This window comes from Penicillium cataractarum (genome assembly GCF_028827025.1).
Source record: "Penicillium cataractarum strain IBT 29864 chromosome Unknown utg000008l, whole genome shotgun sequence".
In the NCBI taxonomy this organism is placed as follows: Eukaryota; Fungi; Ascomycota; class Eurotiomycetes; order Eurotiales; family Aspergillaceae; genus Penicillium; species Penicillium cataractarum.
In genome coordinates this window covers 1,763,271-1,781,791 of record NW_026622744.1, presented here as the reverse complement: position 1 = coordinate 1,781,791, position 18,521 = coordinate 1,763,271, and the positions used below count along the sequence as shown (strand labels likewise).

The 18,521-nt window shown below is 49.9% G+C and overlaps 6 protein-coding genes across 6 annotated transcripts; 5 read left to right on the top strand and 1 right to left on the bottom strand.

Annotated features, from left to right (window-relative positions):
- Nucleotides 1–407: 407 nt before the first annotated feature.
- On the bottom strand, nucleotides 408–2,828 carry N7496_009780 (uncharacterized protein; the record flags this gene model as incomplete). Its single annotated transcript, XM_056702693.1, has 3 exons — nucleotides 408–1,381; nucleotides 1,440–1,717; nucleotides 1,780–2,828. 3 exons carry the CDS (start codon nucleotides 2,826–2,828, stop codon nucleotides 408–410), a joined length of 2,301 nt encoding a protein of 766 aa, XP_056551693.1.
- Nucleotides 2,829–8,332: 5,504 nt separating this feature from the next.
- Nucleotides 8,333–9,671, top strand: N7496_009779 (uncharacterized protein; the record flags this gene model as incomplete). The annotated part of the gene is made up of 7 exons (XM_056702692.1): nucleotides 8,333–8,489; nucleotides 8,601–8,610; nucleotides 8,668–8,691; nucleotides 8,748–8,892; nucleotides 8,976–9,415; nucleotides 9,469–9,510; nucleotides 9,572–9,671. The coding sequence occupies 7 exons, from the start codon at nucleotides 8,333–8,335 to the stop codon at nucleotides 9,669–9,671; spliced, it is 918 nt and encodes a 305-aa protein (XP_056551692.1).
- Nucleotides 9,672–10,801: 1,130 nt separating this feature from the next.
- N7496_009778 (putative C6 transcription factor) lies at nucleotides 10,802–13,349 on the top strand (the record flags this gene model as incomplete). Its single annotated transcript, XM_056702691.1, has 2 exons — nucleotides 10,802–11,404; nucleotides 11,487–13,349. The coding sequence occupies 2 exons, from the start codon at nucleotides 10,802–10,804 to the stop codon at nucleotides 13,347–13,349; spliced, it is 2,466 nt and encodes an 821-aa protein (XP_056551691.1).
- A 783-nt stretch (nucleotides 13,350–14,132) lies between these two features.
- Nucleotides 14,133–14,402, top strand: N7496_009777 (uncharacterized protein; the record flags this gene model as incomplete). The annotated part of the gene is made up of 1 exon (XM_056702690.1): nucleotides 14,133–14,402. The coding sequence occupies one exon, from the start codon at nucleotides 14,133–14,135 to the stop codon at nucleotides 14,400–14,402; it is 270 nt and encodes an 89-aa protein (XP_056551690.1).
- A 1,253-nt stretch (nucleotides 14,403–15,655) lies between these two features.
- Nucleotides 15,656–17,209, top strand: N7496_009776 (uncharacterized protein; the record flags this gene model as incomplete). The annotated part of the gene is made up of 1 exon (XM_056702689.1): nucleotides 15,656–17,209. The coding sequence occupies one exon, from the start codon at nucleotides 15,656–15,658 to the stop codon at nucleotides 17,207–17,209; it is 1,554 nt and encodes a 517-aa protein (XP_056551689.1).
- Nucleotides 17,210–17,527: 318 nt separating this feature from the next.
- Nucleotides 17,528–18,184, top strand: N7496_009775 (putative oligosaccharyl transferase subunit Dad1; the record flags this gene model as incomplete). The annotated part of the gene is made up of 3 exons (XM_056702688.1): nucleotides 17,528–17,770; nucleotides 17,873–18,054; nucleotides 18,118–18,184. The coding sequence occupies 3 exons, from the start codon at nucleotides 17,528–17,530 to the stop codon at nucleotides 18,182–18,184; spliced, it is 492 nt and encodes a 163-aa protein (XP_056551688.1).
- Between the last annotated feature and the right edge of the window lie 337 nt (nucleotides 18,185–18,521).

The following is an 18,521-nucleotide window of genomic DNA, read 5'->3' as shown; positions in this document are numbered from 1 at the left end:
TTTTCTCTTCTCTTTTTGGGTTGGTTTTTCTTGGTGGTTCTTATCATTGTGGTATTGGACTTGGGACTTTGGACTAAGATGTCATCGTTCTATACTTTACTGCTCCTTCGAGCTATACTAAGGTTGTGAGTGAATACTTCAAGGTCTTTGGAATTGATATCATGTTCATTTTGTGATATGCATTATATTCTTGTTCTCTTTTTCTCGTTCTCTTCTTCCCTTCGTGCCTATTATACACTTGCTGACATGGAATTGTGTATGTTGCTTAGAAACCATGCCCTATATCCCGCGAACGAAATGCAATTCGCCTCTGTCCAATGCCGATAAGAGAGACTACTCGAGTCTCTGATGCTCCTATCCCTTAATATACCACACCTAATCACACAACCTCCACTCTCTCACAACTATCAAAATTCCGGCAGCGGAGGCATACCGAAGATACTCCCATCCGGAAGCCACCCGTCCAGCTCCATGCCTGTGCCGGGCATCTGACCTCCGCCATGCGGAGGCATTCGTTGAGGATCATATCCAAACTGAGGAGCCACTGTCGTTGCTGGCTGGTGAGTGGGTTGGTAACCCCCAGGCATGGACTGGAAAAACTGGCCGTGGCTGTGACTATGACCATGAGCATGGCTCTCGTCCATGGGCCACATGGCTGTACCACCTATAGCCACATATCCATCTCGCATATTCTCCATACCAGGTGGCATATGCGCTAATCCCTGTGGTGCCGTGAATGAGCCTACGGCGGATGGATTGACCGGGTGGTCCAGATGAGCAGGCTGTTCCTGTGAGCCTGGTAGCTGGCCCGTCGAAGCCAAATGTTTAGTATCCGTGGATGAACCCTTAGATACCATCGCATCACCGGCGCCGCCCCCGGTATACCTCTTCTCCAACCGATCATGCCAGTCCCGGCCCTTGACGGCTACCACATGATACCATCGACTCGGGATCATGTATTTGCCGCCGCCGCTCGCCTCGCCCAGCTTATTCGCTATCGCGTCGAGGTAATAGCCCACATTCACAGTTTCCGGGGTGACTACCTCGCCGAGGGCGCCCGTTCGCACGGAGAAATGGATCTTGAGCAGGGAGGTCACAGCCATGCCGAACCGGGTGTACGTCAGATTCGGCATTCTACGCATCGTGTCCACGCTGCAGGTCAAGACGGCGTCGAGCAATTCGTGCGCCGCGTTCATCCATTTCACGTTGATGTCGATGCGGATTGCGCTCATCTGTGGACCCAAAGGCTGATTGCCGTCTTCGTCTAGGGTTGGAAGAGTGAAGTACCGCTTTTTAACAGCGTCAGGATCACGGTAGCCTTCTCCCACGCCGAGTTCGTACATGGCTAGGACTGCGGATCGGTATTCGAGGATCATAGGGACTGTTGAGGGAACGTTGTCAGAGAATATTGCGGCATCTCGGAGAAAATGGATACTCACCCGTGAGCATGTCGGTTGGAGTGCTCTTCCTCCACGCCTCCATTCGCTTGTCGAACCATCGCAGTACTGCTTGGACACGCGACTCGGTCAAGGGTGACGAAGCACTCGTGTCGTCCAAGCCGAATGAGGACATGGCCTCGTCCGTGATCCGTTGCAGTTCGAACCAGATGGCCAGATGCTGATCTGTCCGATGCGGGGATCGCTCTAGTTGCTGCACGCACTCATTCATCCAGTCGTTGAACTGAAGGAGATTGGGTCGACGGGTTTTCATGGCCACACTACATGGGTTCACCATTAGTAAATCCATCTTTCCCCCAGTGCAGAGAACCTGCTGACTTACGTTGACCCCAGATGATAACACCCCAGAACTGCCCTTGCCTGTTCGGCCAAAAGTTCATCGTATGGTTCATGCCGGTTCTTCCGGTCGGACTTCTTCTTCGAGACCCGCCGTTTCGTGGCCAGGCCAATCTCCAACGCCATCGTCGAGGCAATATGGGTATACTGATAAAACTGCAACTTTAAGGGCGAACCGGGCGGGTAATAGAAGATGATCATAATCAGCAAGGCCTGCACCAACTCCAGCGACTTTTCTCCCTCGATGAAGAACCGCTCTGCATAGAGCCGAACCATCTCACGATTCAACACACCCGCTAGCCCCGCATCGATCGAGATAGCCGCCGCCGAAATCACAGAGAGGAAAAGGATCGGCTTCGTCTGCCGCAGCTGTGCAGCCGTGGTGCTAGAGGGCAGAACGACCAGCGGGAAGAATGAAGCCAGTTCATGTAGGAAAAAGGCCACCAGCTGCTCTGCATCCTCCAGCGAGATAATACCCCGATCCACCACGTCTTCCGCAGGGGGCCTATTTGCGTCAGGCGAAAAGTTCATGTGCAACCCGGACATGGACGGGGGCGCTGAAAGGGGGCCACTCCCGCCCATACCCGGGTGAGCAGTATTCACAAACTCGGGCGAATAGTCCATAAATCTGACTGAACCCGTTGCACTGGCCGCTTCCTCCGGCAGAGGCCCCAGATGATCGTGAAAGTCCATCTCGCCGGACTCATCGGGAGAACCCTCGCTACCCTCGGGGGACTCCGGCTCGCTCTCCTCGCGGATACGATCCTTCAGTAGAGAACGCATCATACGCATTTCCTTCTCAAGCTGAGCCACTCGCGAATCGGTACGTTTCCGCGGTCGACGCCGCTGAGGGGCCACGAAGACACAGGCCTTTTTACCCTTTGCACATCGCTGGCATTGGTTTGGCGTGGACGGGTTGGGCAGACACCGTACCTTCAGGCTGCGGCAGGACTCGCAGGAGCGGTTCAACTGCTGTGTCGGAAGCGACTGGGCTGAACTGGATTCACCTTGAGGCGTGATAGAGGTCTCTGACATGTTCACACAGCCGGTGGGACGATGCCGGAGAGAAAGGTTCGGATGGCGAGAGAGCAAATGACGCTAGAGAAACTGATGGAGATTTGCAAGATATCTTGTGGATGATTTGATCCGTTCCATGCACGATATCTGAAAATGGAGGAGGAGAGAATATGCCCAACGAATACTCGGATCCGAGTCGGCCAATCATGCAGAGAAAGGGAGGGCAGGAAATGGAACCACCGGGGAAGAGGGGGCGAGAGTAAAACAACAAAGATGGAACAAGGTGCTATTCAACCTGGGTATTTCGACTCATCGTATCGAATGCAACTGCAGGTGGGACGGTGAACATGGATCTGAACATGGAAAGCCAAAAGCCACGGCCGAGCAAGGGAAAAAAGGACGATCGACGGCAATCTTCACGAGCAATCATAGATTTTTTTTTGCCCTCGCGACCCTGCAGATCTCGAGAATTCAGAACCCACGGCTTCGTCCGACTAGTGTTTTAGCGAAGCAGCGAAAAAAAAGCCTCAAGGAAGTCTAATAATAATATACCCCTTCTGAATGCGAGGCAGAGCGAAAGTGGGTGGGGGAAGACGATTGGAAGAGAAAAAAAGAGGGCCAGCCTTGGCTCCAGGTCGAGTTGCATGTGCGAGGCACAGAGTGTTGCCTCAGGGCCCCCGAAGCTTAAAAAAACCGAGCAGAATATGAATCACCGTTTCTCCTTTTTCTGGCCCCTGGTCGATGTGACAGAAAGGTGGGTGTCGTTAGGTAAGTGGGAGGTTGGCGGTGCCCAGGAGATCTTGGGAGTTGCGAGCCTAGGCAAAAATAGGGTCCCCGGCTTCCAGGCGATTTCAGGTTCGAATGGAGAATGCTCCATTCATACTCCATTCATCCAAAGCTATCGAGTCCCTGAGGATCTTCAACGGTAAGTTCGGTTAACAACTTAACAGTTGTTTTTTTTTTCTTGTCCCACTATGATCCACCTTAACTGTCACCCTTTCTATGGGGTAATGTGGATTGTTAGGAGCATCGCTCCAATGACACCAACCCCTCAATTGGGGGCTATCAGGGTCCAACAATCAGCAGGAACCGCCAGGAACTGCCCGAAAATAATCAGCATGACCTGCCGTATGCCCGAGGAATCAATTCCGCAGAGGAACTAGTTATTAGGCCAAGGCTGTCATCAAACCAGTCTTCCCCGTAATCGTTCAGGTTCACAGGACGTCAGGGTCCCATAGTAATCCATCACGAATTCACGGGTCGGTGGCTGAATTAGGGAGGAACAGGCACCAACCGAGTGCCCCGGGCCACCATCGACGGCGGAGAGAAATCTGTCGAGAAATCTGACGAGATAGTCGCAGGGGCGGCGCGAATCAAACGCGGCGACCACGATGTCGTTTAGCGGAGAACGAACCCTAAAGTGCAACCTGGCCAATCATTGATCTGACAGAAGATTCCTCCTTCCTCCTTCTTCCTTCCTCCACTTTTCCATGTCCCTCCTTCCATTGGTTCGCTAGTTAGTTCGAAACGATCCCCCAGCCCGCTTAACGGGTCCGACCGATTGCCCAAATCGGGTGCCCTTGCGACTCTGTGATGATGATTCTTGGTTGGCACTCCATATTATGGAGTTCTCCTGGGTAGAGTTTTGGTTATACGGGAGGCTGGAGTGGAGTATCGTATGTACCTTCAGCCATCACTATCTACTTTGTGAGGTATGAATGCACTAGGCTATACCTAGAAGGTATGTAGGAGACCTGAGTATTACTATACCATGATTCAACTTGTAACTTGCAAGTAGCCAGATAGAATCATATATACTACGAACTACTCTAACCTAGGTAAACTAGATGCTAGTGAGGCTGCTAGGGACTAGTCAGGCCCTCGCCGTGGACTTCCTTGAGTTGCCTACGGATCTCGCTCATGGCTGACGCTCGGGGATCCGGGAGATCCCACGATACCTACTTAAACGTTACCTGCGCTACCTAAATCTTCAAAGAAATGAACAAGTCCTGCAACTCTAATAACTTTCAATGGTGGTATCTTCATGGTCCAGGATAAACCCTTGTCTCTACAATCCCCTAGCATCACCGGCCGAAACCAGTAGAATAGACGATGCACCAAACCATCCAACCGATTCCCTGTCATTGCCCGATTGTACCTTCCAAAACGATCCAAAGTCCCAAACTCAGTCCCTCACAGAAACTAACTTTGATGAATTATTCTCGAATTTCTCTGCAATTTACACTCTACACTATCACCCATTCACCCTCATGGAACCGCCAAGCTGATCCAGACCTTCGACGCCACACCCGGCGCGGTCTCGGCGCTGCCCGAGTTACCCGACAATCGACCGTTTCCAGCGGGCAGCTGCAGGTGTTACGCATGTGATCGGCTTTCGAAATGGTTTAGATTATGTACGGCGCCCTATTCATGCAACGGGGCGTTCGATTTTTTTTCGGTATGCCGTAGATATCCGTCGGGTTGGAACTATTATTATCGTGATCTTCGGTGGGTGGAGTTTTACGGCGTAGTGTGGACTGTGGATGTGTACTATTGACCGCTAATCGGGAGGGTGGCATAAACTATGGTTCGAGTTTGAGACTTTGAGTCGCCAAGACATGGCTATGAGATAATGAGATAGGGCTAGCCGTTGATCTGAAGCTTTTTGATGGTGGAAAAATGCCTGTGGTCCAGCTTGGGGATTGCCGGTCAACGGTGCAGGATCTTTGCAGCCTAGTGTCGTCGAACCGTTGCTCCTGCCTATGGGATTGAAATAAAATGCTCTTTTTCCATCTCCTGAAATATCTACTTCTCCCTAGATAGCCAGAGGTTATCCTGTCCTAGACCGGACCGCTCGGCTTCTGGCTGTTATGGCTGCTTCCTATTATTTCTTCACTCCAGGCTTATGACAATAGACATCTATACTATGTCTAACATGATCAAAGCCGTAATGTGGTCGATCTTTGGACTTCCCCTTGCCTCCTTTGCACTCTCTATCTCCGGTATATCCGTTTTAAACCGATCTTGACGAGATTGTCTAATAGTTTAAGACTGCTGTTTTGACTTGCTCTGTACCTAACCTGCCTCTAATGTGACAGTTCTTTTATGGAATCTAACAAGAAGGACATTCATAAATTACCAAGTTAAAGAAGAACCCATCAGGAAGGAAAGAAAGAGATGTACTGAGGGAACGAGACAATACAAACTTACCAAAGTGGTGCCTGCGAAACCAGGCATCACAAAATGCATCAAATAGAAGCTTTACACACTCCAACGGCTCGAGTTCTTCCGCGTCAATGAGAGATTGCGGGGATGCAGACCCGCTTCTAGCAGACATCGTCACACCAGCGGGGGGCCGAGGGCCAAGGAGAAGATCTAAAGTTCTGAACAGATTCTAAATCAACAGACCTCCCCTCCGTCCGCCTCCACCCAAAGCCAAGAATCCTACCAGCCACAGCAGCGCCTCATCGACGCCATCCTACGCATCACCTTGCGCAGCTGCATCCCGACTCCTGGCCCTACCTCCAAGCGCCCGCGGATCCTAGCCCTTGTCCGACGGTCCTTCGAATGAACAGGAGGATAATTGACCCCGGAGTCCGTCGTGCTACGGCTTTCATCTGGAAACTTCAATTTACAGATGACGGGCTCGTTAGGGTCACTACCTTGTACGCGTGATCAGTAGGGCGCCCCCTTTGAGACTACCAGCCGTGGGCTCATACACATCTAGCCCGGTTACTGGTGGGATGGCAGGAAACGCTCCGCGGCGCTGGAAACGGCGCAATAGCCGGCGCTATTCGAGGCTTGTTTGTGCCGCGAGGCGGTGGCTCTAACTGGGGGCTTTTAGTCTAGCGTTGTCGTTCTGTATGCTTGTCCGTCGTATGTACTGTGAGAAGCAGAGTACAGTACGGAGTACGTACTTGACTGCTTGTGTACTGTACTCCGTAGATAGGCGCTGGCCAGGACTGGCGGAATCGGCGGAGCGAACGGGCCTCCCGAAGGGTTGGAAGGGACGCGTATGCGTTTGGCTGCGGACCGGATCGCGTCATTTTGTCTCGGTACTATTTAATTAGACTCGCGACGAGTACGGTGTAGCGTCCCTGTGGAGAGTCAGATGGCTGTGGAGGACGCGTAAACAGCTGAGGCAGGGTTTGAATATCTATACGGAGAGGATGATTTTCTTTGGAGGGGAGGAGTTATCTTGAGATTCTGGGGTATCCCTACGTGCCAAGAGCTCGTATGCTCTTCCTGATCAGTCCGGACTCTGGAGTAGTACCACTTGTACAGTAGGTTAAATTGGGTTTCGGATTCTGTGGGGCGGAGCGGGCGATTGGCGGAAATCTTACGAGGATGACGATGTACGAGGATGGGGATCTACAGTATGTGTACAGTTTCTTCATAGTTCAGTTCATCCTGTACGTTCATTGTCTGACTGGTGGGATATTCTCCGTAGTTGCTTCCCTAGATTAATGGTAACGTCTTCTAATTTAATATCTTCTTACCCCATGGTAGAACACAGGCTATGGAAATAGAATCCGCTAAGGAGTCAATTGACCTACTAGAGGATACTCAACGATATAGATAAATCTATGTAGAGACTCTAGACTACCGCGAGACTGTTTCTTGTCTTGAATTCCACGTGATTGTAGGATCCTCGCAGGTAATTTCTTTGTAGAACCCAGGATTGTACTTCTTATCTGATGTTCCGCCTCGGAGTCTCCACAATTCCCAAAGGACGCGAATCAGACTGGGCTGACGAGGGTTGACGCGGTCGCAGACTTTTTCTGACGGGCTCCAACCAGTCAGACTCGTCATCCATCCCTTCCGAGATCCTGAACGAATACGACTTTCGCCAAGGGTCTCTGGATTTCGTACCAACTCGCATGATCACTTACCCTCTCCAGAGAGAACCAAGATCTTAGGAGGCGACTCAAACCTGATTTTTCGGATGGTTCATGAATCGGATTGGGAGAGCCGAGAGTTTTTGACAGCCAACGGGGGAGGTGGAAAATGTAAAACCAGCCGTCAGCCAAGCCTCGATGGCACCAAGCCACGCAGAGATTCGTAGATCGGAAGTGTCGGGGGGTGGAAAAGGTGGAAACGATCTCTCGCATCTGGAACGGGCAATTGGCCACACGAGAAATCGTTAAAAGTGTTTCAACTCCCGCTCCCTTCTTCTCCAACCCATTTACCCGCCCTACTCTTTCTCTACTGCCAACTCTTCTTTTCTCCTCGACTCCTAGGTCCTGGTTCTTATACTTAACACATTCTCGGCCTGACCTTTCGTTTCTCCCCTTTCTCTTGGACTCCCCCCTTTTTCTCTCCCCACGGTAATTATTGGTGGGTATACTGTATTAATACCTTCTTATCGCCGGCCCCCCTTTCACGACACAACCAGAATCAAAATTCCCGCCAAAAGAAACTCTTTGCATCTCTCTATCGCGCTCTAGCCGACGGGCTGCGTGTATATATTTTCCGATCCGAACATACCACTGTCGATCTCTGTATAGCGACGTCACGACACCATGCGATTCTCTTCGAGCCTCCTAGGGCTATACGGCCTTTTATCAGCCTCCGCCCTCGCTGTGGCCCAGCCCGGCGACACCGACTTTATGAGTGTGCGCGAGAACCTCGCCAAGGACTATGAAAGTGAGGGCCAGATTCCTACAGAGAAATATTTCAGTAAGTCTCCATTCCTTTCGGCTTGATCCGAGCCAGCCCCCCGCGGCCTTGGCAAGGGGGGGGCCTGGCCGGGCCGTCTTTCGATCTTTTACTAACTCGTATCCAATCTAGCGGAATCCTCGTATGTTGATCTTTTGGATACGATTACGGTTTAATGGTACTAACGATTATTCTGCAGCTTCCATTATCACTATGACGGCCGGTATGTATCTCATTGACGATGTTCCACGTTGCTTACCCTGCTAACGCCGTCGCCAGCTTCGCGGACCAGCCCCTGCCCGACGACAAAGTCACACCCCACCTTTCCGCCTTAATTCAGACCTACCTATCGACCATGTCATCCATTGGCGCCGAAACTTGGATCATGCACGGCACTCTTCTTTCCTGGTGGTGGAATCAAAAGGTATTCCTACCGACTACCCAACGACTGCGCCTCGAGCCCGGCACATACAATGGATTCCGATCGCTAACAAACCCGGCCCACAGATCTTCCCATGGGATAACGATCTCGACGTGCAAATCTCCGAGCCGACTATTCATTTCCTGGCAGAATTCTACAACATGACGGAACACCACTTCGACCTACCCGGTGTTGACGGCGGACGCAAATATCTACTCGAAATCAACCCCAACTACGTTGTGCGCAGTGAAAAGGACCGTTTGAACGTGATCGATGCGCGCTGGATTGACACTTCGTCCGGCCTGTTCATCGATATCACCGCCGTGCGCAAGGACGAGGCTCGACGCCAGCGTGGTGAAACCGAGGCTTTGATGTGCAAGGATCGCCATCATTACCAAGAGAGCCAGATCTTCCCGCTGCGGGATAGCTACTTCGAGGATGTACCGGTCAAGATCCCGTACAGTTATACCTGGCTATTGGAGGAGGAGTATGGACCCAGGGCCTTGACGAATAAGAACTTCCAAGGGTATGTTTCCATATCTGATCAAGATGGATCCTTGTGCTAACTGTCTTACTCAGACACAATTTCAACGAAGACAGCAAGATTTGGGAGCACACGAAGTGAGTGACTATGGAATTGTGTTTCCAATTCCGAGATTTCATGCTAATATACCACCTCCAGACGCAGCGTCAAGCGGTTTCTCCGCCGAGGCTGGCGCATGAGTGATCTGCCCACTCGCTCAGCTAACAACCAACCTCTCGTTCGCATGGACGCATCTTGATCGGCGTGCTTTGCATTTTCATCAGCATTTACATTTGCATTTTGCATACGTCCTTTTCTACTTCAGCGTGATGGGTTGGAAACCATTTCCGCCTCTATTTTCCTTTTTTCTCTTCTGCATTTGCATGGCGTTGGATTTACTTGTTGAACATATTTAGCAGGGAGTGTGCTTGTGTTGGAGCTAAACCAAAATATACCTTGTACATAATCACATGGGTTTATTATGTACTCACGATCATGAGTCGAGTGTCTGACTGTCAATGTTCCACATTTTCTTAACTTTGAGTAGACAAATTGCCATGTGAGAAGTGGATCTGGAGTTAAAGAGGTGGTGGCACCGTGGCAACGTGCTATAATCCTTGGCGTAGCTTGGCATCTTCCATTAACTTTCAGCATTAGTAATGAGGTTTTTCTGAGAATGGCCTGCTTCTTTCATAACTAGTCTAGAATTAATCCTCTGCATGATTAGTAAACTTCTCGTATCCATTCCATTATTAAAGCACTGGTGTACATTACGAGCGGATAGCTCTAGTAGGACGAGGAGAAGGTCCATACTCAGGTATCCCACGATCCAAGACAGGATTTGGTCTGCTTAATTTGCAGTCCAGCCATTTTATTGAAATAATTCAATAAGCCAACTAATGTCTATTATATTTGTATTTTGTAGAGGTAGAAGACGCTCCCATCGGACGTGGACGGGGTTATCGGAGCTACTATGAGCTCTCTGCGGGATTTTATCCAAGACCCGGCTGAATACTCCGTATCTAACGGGGGTTGAACGGAGAGGGAAAATTGTCCAATCCCTAGAGAAAGGTTGAAAAATAAGTATAGCGTAGATGTAGTATATATCAATGCATCATTACACCTGATTAGAGAAGAAAACCCCTCCCTCATGTTCCCACAAGGCTGTGAGCGGAGCAAATGAAGCTTTCGGGGATAACGCGAATTTACCCAAAGTGGACGGGCAAAACAGGCTGAGTCACGGGTCACATGTGGCCCCCAGGGCCCCTTTGAATACGGACCTCGAGAGACTGACATGTCCTTTTTTTGAACCGCCAGAAATCTCACATCACGTCTGCACAAGTTGGAAGGGCAAAGAATGCGGGTAACTTGGTCTTCCCCTGGGTTGTCATGTCATTCCACTCTGCTTCTCCGGAGGGGCTGAACTCCTCCCCCGCCAGTGAGAATTCTCCAACCGGTGCGCGCTCTGGCGTGCCCGCCACCGCCCCCCGCCCGGTCTCGGATATAGCCAGCGCGCGGAGCTGTGTAACTTGTCGTCGGCGGAAGGTCCGCTGTAATAAGCGTTCGCCTTGCTCGAATTGTGTCAAGGCCGGTATTGACTGCGTGTTTCCCCCACCGGGCCGAGCCCCGCGCAAGTCTAAGCGTCCGCCCGATGCCGAGCTGCTTTCGCGCTTGCGTCGCCTCGAGGGCGTCATCGAGCATTTGAGTGGGAAACCTCCCGATAATCCCGGTTCGACATCTAGTATCTCGCCAACCCAACCGTCTAACACTTTTTCCCCGCTCCCTACCGTTCCTCCTACCGTGGTGACCGCGCCGTCGACTACTCCCGGCTCCGTTCCACCGCCCGCTCAGGACTCGGGTTGCCCGTTCGAGAATGACGATCCTAAGAAGCTTGCGCCGAAGAAGTTTGAGAATGAGTTTGGGAGGCTGGTTATTGATGAAGGCAGGAGTCGATATGTGAGCAATCGGCTGTGGGCGAGTCTTGGGGACGAGGTATGTGTAACCAGTTCTCTGCCTGTCGATCACCTGCCGATCAACTGTGCGACATTAGCTAACAAGCCTATCATGTTTTTAGATCGAAGAACTTCAAGACATTTTAGACCACTCCTCATCCGACGAAGAGGATGTTCCCTCTCCAGAATCCTCCCATTCCGGCTCCCACGACGGCTTTCTATTCGGATTTTATTCCTTGTCGCACTCGCTCAGGGAATTCCACCCCAATTTACCCAAGGTGTCGATGTTTTGGGAAGCTTACAAGGAAAATGTTGCGCCTCTGATCACTATCGTGCACAAGGGAACGGCTCGGAGTTTGTTGGTCGAGGCTGCACAGAATCCCGAATCGTTGGATAAGAATAACGAAGCGCTCGTGTTTGCAATTTACTTTTCGGCTATTGTCAGCTTGAAAGCTGAAGAATGTATCGCCCGATTTGGCGAAGAGCGAAGCATTCTGGTCAAACGCTACCGCTTTGCCGTTGAGCAAGCTCTGTCTAGGGCTGGTCTCCTCAATACACAGAGCTTGGTGCTCATCCAAGCTGCAGTTCTCTTCCTAATTTGCGTTCGCCGAGAGGACGACTCTAAGTTTGTCTGGTCCATGAACTCGGTCATTCTCCGCCTTGCCCAAGGACTGGGGTTGCATCGGGACGGTACCAACTTCGACCTAAAGCCCTATGAGACGGAGATGCGCCGACGCTTGTGGTGGCACATTTGTCTGATGGATGTTCGTTCGTCTGAAGACCATGGCACCGACCCACAAATCAACGAGAGCATGTACGATACTCGGCTTCCCTTGAATATCAATGATGACGATATCACTCCAGAAATGACCGAGGCCCCGGCTGAACGCGAGGGTATCACAGATGTCACTTTCTGTCTGATTCGTTGTGAAATCACTAGCGCCCTGCGACGCGCGAATTACTCTTGTCCAGGTATTCGATTCCGCATGGGCGAGACTGCCCCCGGAATCGAACGCTGTGAACGGATGATCGAGATTATCAGCAATCGTGTTGAGAATCGCTACATCAAGCACTGCAACATGAATATTCCGATCCACTGGGCAACGGCGACAGTGGGACGTCTTATTCTTGCAAAGCTGTGGCTGGTGGTGCATCACCCAATGACCCGAAGAGATCGCGTCCTCAATGTGTCTCAGGCCACTCGCGAGAGCTTATTCCTGACAGCCATCGAGGTCCTCGAGTTTGGTCGGTTGTTGGAAAGTGACCCGAAGACCGCAAAATGGGGCTGGCTGTTCCGAACTAATATGCAATGGCATGGAGTCGCATTCGTTCTATCCGAGGTGTGCGTTCGTCCAGTCTGCCCTGTCACCGATCGGGCTTGGAGTGCAGTCCAGGGTATCTACTTGGACTGGGAACGTCAGGCAACACACAAGAAGGGCATGCTATGGCGCCCGCTAGCCGCATTGATGAAACGAGCCGCGTCAACTCGCGCTAAGCAACAGGAAGAACTCCTCGCCAAGTTTGGTCCGAACCGGGTAGCTTATAACCATGATCCCACCGACTTTGCATTGACACACCACCACACCCTCCCTCAAATACACATGCCAAATAACACACCACTTCCCTCATCGATCCCTCCGTCCCAAAACCAGCCAATCCAAGAAAAGTCCGATCTAGATATTGATCTGAACCAGGGACCCTGGGAGACATTGCAGAGCATCTTCCCAAATACCAACTTCCTGGCACCGGTCACTCTGGATAATCCCCCACCGCAAGAACCAGTCTCGGCAATCAACGTGCCTACGGGACTATCATTTAATACGCCCATGAGTAACAACACGTTCATGAGTCAAGTCAATATTCCCGAAACTGCTACGCTTAGCTGGGATGAATGGGACCAAGTTATGCGCGACTTCCAGATGGATGTTGAAAATGAAGATACAGAGCTTGGAAAGGGGACTCACGTTACGGAATGGTTTGCATGATTCTGCTTTGGTTGATGCTCGATGGTGTTCCCCATCTGCATCTCACCCGACTCCATTCTGGACTTTTGGCGTTTAGATATAGATGTGGTGTTTTGGCGCTCTTACCTCTTCTGGGGTTGATCTATTATGACGTGACGACATACGGTGTAAATTTGTTGAGCTTGTCTTTGGGCAAGCTCTTAATTCCCCTCCACTCAATGTGAATATAGTTATCTTCTCTCTTGATAAAATACCCATCAATCCAGCCGCGATGCTCTGCTATCAACCTGGTCTTATTGCATCCTAGGTTGCCGCATAGGTAGCTACTCGAAAGTAACAGGGCTACACCTTATACTGGACTTCATTTGAGGCGAAAGAGCACCGTCATTCTTTAGTCCGTGGACGTCGTCGAGTATCACCACAGTCAGCCACAGACATAGCGAAATAGGCTTACAGTGACGACCACAGCTAAGAAATGATGCAAATAGAAGTCAATTTAGATTAACTGACCACCCTTTCCACATTCTATCGCCTATCAGATTACCGTGCCACTACCTGCGATAAATTAAAAGATGATCGCGTTGTACAGCCACAACCATCATCATCCGCGTAAACAATGACATCATACCCTCCCTATCAAGATCTATATCAACGTCGACCCCAACTCTCCATACCGCTTTTCACACACTACAAATCCAAAAAGAATCATTTGACTTTACCAAACCAGTCAATAAATAATAATACCTCCCAAAACAAACCACATCACACTACATCCAACTTTCAATACGTCAACTCTCCACAAAAATGCCAATCAACACCTCCTCCCAAGACATCGGCGTAACGGGCGCCGCTAAATTCGTCACATCAACTCTGGGAAATACGGTCGGCGGCGTTACTCGCACCGTTGGCGGTGTCACTGGTGCTGCGACGCGTGGTGTAGGCGATACTATTACTAGTGCTACTGGGAGTGCTGGGAAGCCTGTTGGTGATGCGATTGGGAGTGCCGGGACGGGGGTTGAGGATGGGGCGAAGAGGGTTGCGAGGGGGGTGGAGGATGCTGGGCAGTGGAGGTGAAGAGTATGGGAACTGTGAATGCAAATAGGGGAGTAGTTGTGGATTTGTATATAGTTTGATATCCTTCAAGGTTGGGCGGTACCTGAAGTTGATAGTGAGAGGTTAGCATAGGTACCAATGTTATGAAGTTGACATGGAAACTATTTACGTGGGAAATTTATCCTTATGCCCTAAAGAATGATCAAGAGGACCATGCGAATCTCCAATATGGCCGCCATGATACCTCTTGCACAGCTCGCAGAACATCCAAGGTACTGACTACTAACTACATCACTCACTCTCTGGTTCATTTCAAAGAGCTTTGAAACATAATTCCTTGTTCACCAACTGATTCAAGGTTCAAAAAGAGCCATATTTAGATAACAGCCAAAAATTGGGGAACTATAAGGAATGGCAATGATTCCTCCTTGTAAAGGACATTGTGACTGCATGTACTATCAAATCACATGATAGTTAGGCTGAAGTTGCCCCTCAGTACATTGCGGTTTACGCCTATGCCCATCGAAGACTCAATAACCTTGTATCTGAAAACCCCTCTAGCATCAAGTTTAATCATGGAAAGTATATCTTTCGGTGGGGTAAACTCCGGTTTTCAAGTGGGAATCAGTCATGGCCCCATTTCAGTCTATTCATCTCATCCTTCCTCCGGTAAGGCTGTCTCGTAGAATCATCTCATCGATGAGACATCATTATCCCCTTAGATAGTGACTTAAATTTGATATGTAGGCCAAGGGCAAAGTTTCTTTTTCACCTCAAATTATGAGGCACAGAAAAACATCAATCCTGCACCAGTCCGGGGTACATGCAGATGGTTTCTCAATCATCCAAAATTTCTAGAATGGGAAAATAACAACCATGCCAATCTCCTCTGGCTTTCCGCAGATCCTGGTTGCGGGAAATATGTTTTATCTAGAGCTCTGGTTGATGATATTCTAGCTCAAGATTCGTCAGCGACAATATGCTATTTCTTTTTCAAGTACATCGAGGAGCAAAGCAGTGCGGCAACTGCAATTTGCGGGCTCCTGCATCAGCTATTTTGCACGAAGCCAGATCTCTTCCAGAAGAACGCTCAGAAGATAATACGCCAGGAGGGGGAGCAACTGAAATCAAATTTCGAGTCTCTTTGGAAGTTATTGCTCTCCGTGGTCGAAGATCCTTCCAGTGGAGACATTATTTGTCTCATGGATGCCCTTGATGAATGCCGACAATCTGACCGCGATAGACTCATACAAGAATTGGATCAAGTCTACCAAATGCCTCAGCGAAGTCAAAACGGGAATTTCAAACTCAAATTTCTCGTCACAAGTCGTCCTTACGGTGATATCGAGCGAAGATTTGCCAACATGACTCGTCAATTTCCATCTATTCGCCTCGCAGGCGAAGATGAATGGAGGGGTGTCAGTCAAGAAATTGATATGGTGATGAACGCTAGAGTGGATGAGATCATAAGAGAAAGAAATCTCTCTCGTGATATTGGGGACGCTGAGAAGCGCCGATTATCTATGGCCGAAAACAGGACCTATGTATGGCTAAATCTAACCTTGGATTTCCTTCGGGGTTTTCATGGTAATACACAGGCTAAGATTCTGCGAGAAATTGATAGATTACCAGAGACCGTTGATCAAGCGTACGAAAAGATCCTGCAGCGGTGCAACAGCAGGTATCACGGAGACGGAAGAAGACTGCTGGAAATTATTGTCGCAACACACCGGCCACTAGACCTCTCCGAGATTGATCTTGTGCTAGAAATTCATGAAGCCTGCAGATGTTTCGAAGACTTGGACCTTGAAGGTCCCGAAAAGCGCAAGCAGTGGATACGCGATGTATGCGGCTTGTTCGTTAGCGTTATCGATTCACGATTGTATCTGATTCAGCAGACTGCGAGGGAATTGCTACTACAAGAGGGACCTGAGCCCGCTGCGCCAGGTACATGGAGACGTTCCATAGATCTACGTCACGCGCACCTTCTCCTTGCAAAGCTCTGCATCACATATCTCAGCTTTGAGAACTTCAAGATGCACGATCACGATTATGACCCGGACATCCCTGAGAATGCATTTTCGAGGTATTCTGCAGCACACTGGACATCCCACGTAAGACAAGGTCACAGTCTAGGGCATGGATGGGTTCAAAAAGTGATCATTTTGTGCGATAAAAGAGGTCACTCTAAATACTGGACTCGCTATCCTACATTTGATCTTGGGCAGATGATTCCGGTCGTGCTGTCCAAGAAGTGGTCGTGCTTGCATTGGGCAACGTTCTTAGATCTCACAGAGGTTGTGCACTCGCTTATTGACGAGCGAAACATGAAGATCGATGAAGATGTGATACGGGCTGCGGTGACGAATAGTGGAGGTGGAGCAGAGGTGCTGAAGCTTCTTCTCGACCGTGCAGATATCAAGATCACTAAGAGGATTATCGAGATCGTTGCATCGAATATGGATTATGGAGAGCAAATGATGCAGATTTTGTTTGACCAACGAGGGTCAGAGATGAGGATCACCGAAGATATAATCTATTGGGCTGCGTCAAACCAACCGAAGGGTGAAGCGATCACGAAGCTTCTCCTCGACTACAGAGGGGCGGACATCAAGATCACCACAAAAGTAGTTTATGGTGCTGCATTCAATTTTCGGAATGGTGGTAAAGTGATGAAGTTGCTTCTCAACCGAGGAGCAGAGATCCAGGTTGCCGACCAAGTGGTCGAGGCTGCTGCGTCATTTTGGCCAGATAGGGACGAGGTAATGGAGCTTCTGCGCCGCCGACGAGCAGCGGATCTCAGAGCTGGATTATCTCATTTATTATGATATCCAAATACAGCGAAAATTGTTCAGGTGAGATTCAGCGGTTGCTGGCTATTCTGTATTCCTGATGAGTAGATGGAAGTAGTGGAAAGCTGATGTACTTCCACATCCACCAATGGCGGCATATCAACCACGTGACCCTCCCCGATAACGAAGCTCCCAGCTGGCATCAATTGATCTTCCTTTCCCCACGCCATTGAGTTATTCAACAACCTTGAATTGCTTCCAACAGTGCGGCACTCCTTTAATATCCTGCGAAGCATTCCACTGGAACCTTTTCTATTCTCTACCAAAACCCGACACCCGCCCATTCCAGCAACCATGCCTGCCAAACGACACGCGGCCTCAACTACCTCCGCGCCGGCACCCGTTACGCCCGCAACTCTCTCTTCGGGCCCTTCAACCCTGAAGACTAATGCTTCTGCTGCTGCAATTGCGCAACATGTTTGGGAGCAGTACCTTGCGACTACTCCGCAACGGACATTGCTTCTGGATGCTTTCATGGCCTTCCTAGTTCTCGTCGGTGGACTCCAGTTCTTGTACTGTGTGTTGGCTGGAAACTACGTAAGTTGATTATGAACCATGCAGCATTGGCGAAAGCGTGGATTCCTCAATTGCTTTCTTCTCTACTTATGGATCCAATCTAACAATTGTCGTCGATTCTAGCCTTTCAACGCCTTCCTGAGTGGCTTCAGCGCAGCTGTCGGCCAGTTCGTCCTCACGGCCAGTCTTCGTATGCAAACAAGTGATAGCGGTTCCGGATCATCCAGCAAGCCCAGCTCCAAGGGGAAGAATGCCCGTTTCGCAGATGATAATGAGGATCAGGGCTCTGGTACCTCGCACGAGAGGTGGGTTGATCGCGGGCGTGACTTCTGAATCGTTGTGACTTGGAGTACTAATGCGTTATATAGAGCTTTCGCCGATTATATCTTTGGAAGTCTGATCCTACACTTCTTCTGCATCAACTTCATCAACTAAATCCCTCGGTCCTATCATCGCATCAAGATACTCGCTCTTCGCTTTTTCTGGCGCTGGTCCGTTCGACAAAGGGCAGGACAACCTCGATATCTGATGCTCAACTTGGTTCTGGTTTTTAAGCGCCAATTGCAGATGTATACGCCTGTAGCTCTGCCCACTTTGAGCTTCCAGTCTGAATGATTTCTTTTTGTATAAAATACCAATGCGAATCATGGAGTTTGAAGAATGGCATTTCAAGAAGCACGTAGATCGCGGAAGAGGTTTGAGATCAAACGATGGGTATCTTATTCAATGACTCTGGATGCTTGCAACACAAGTCCAGACTTCTAAAAGTGAT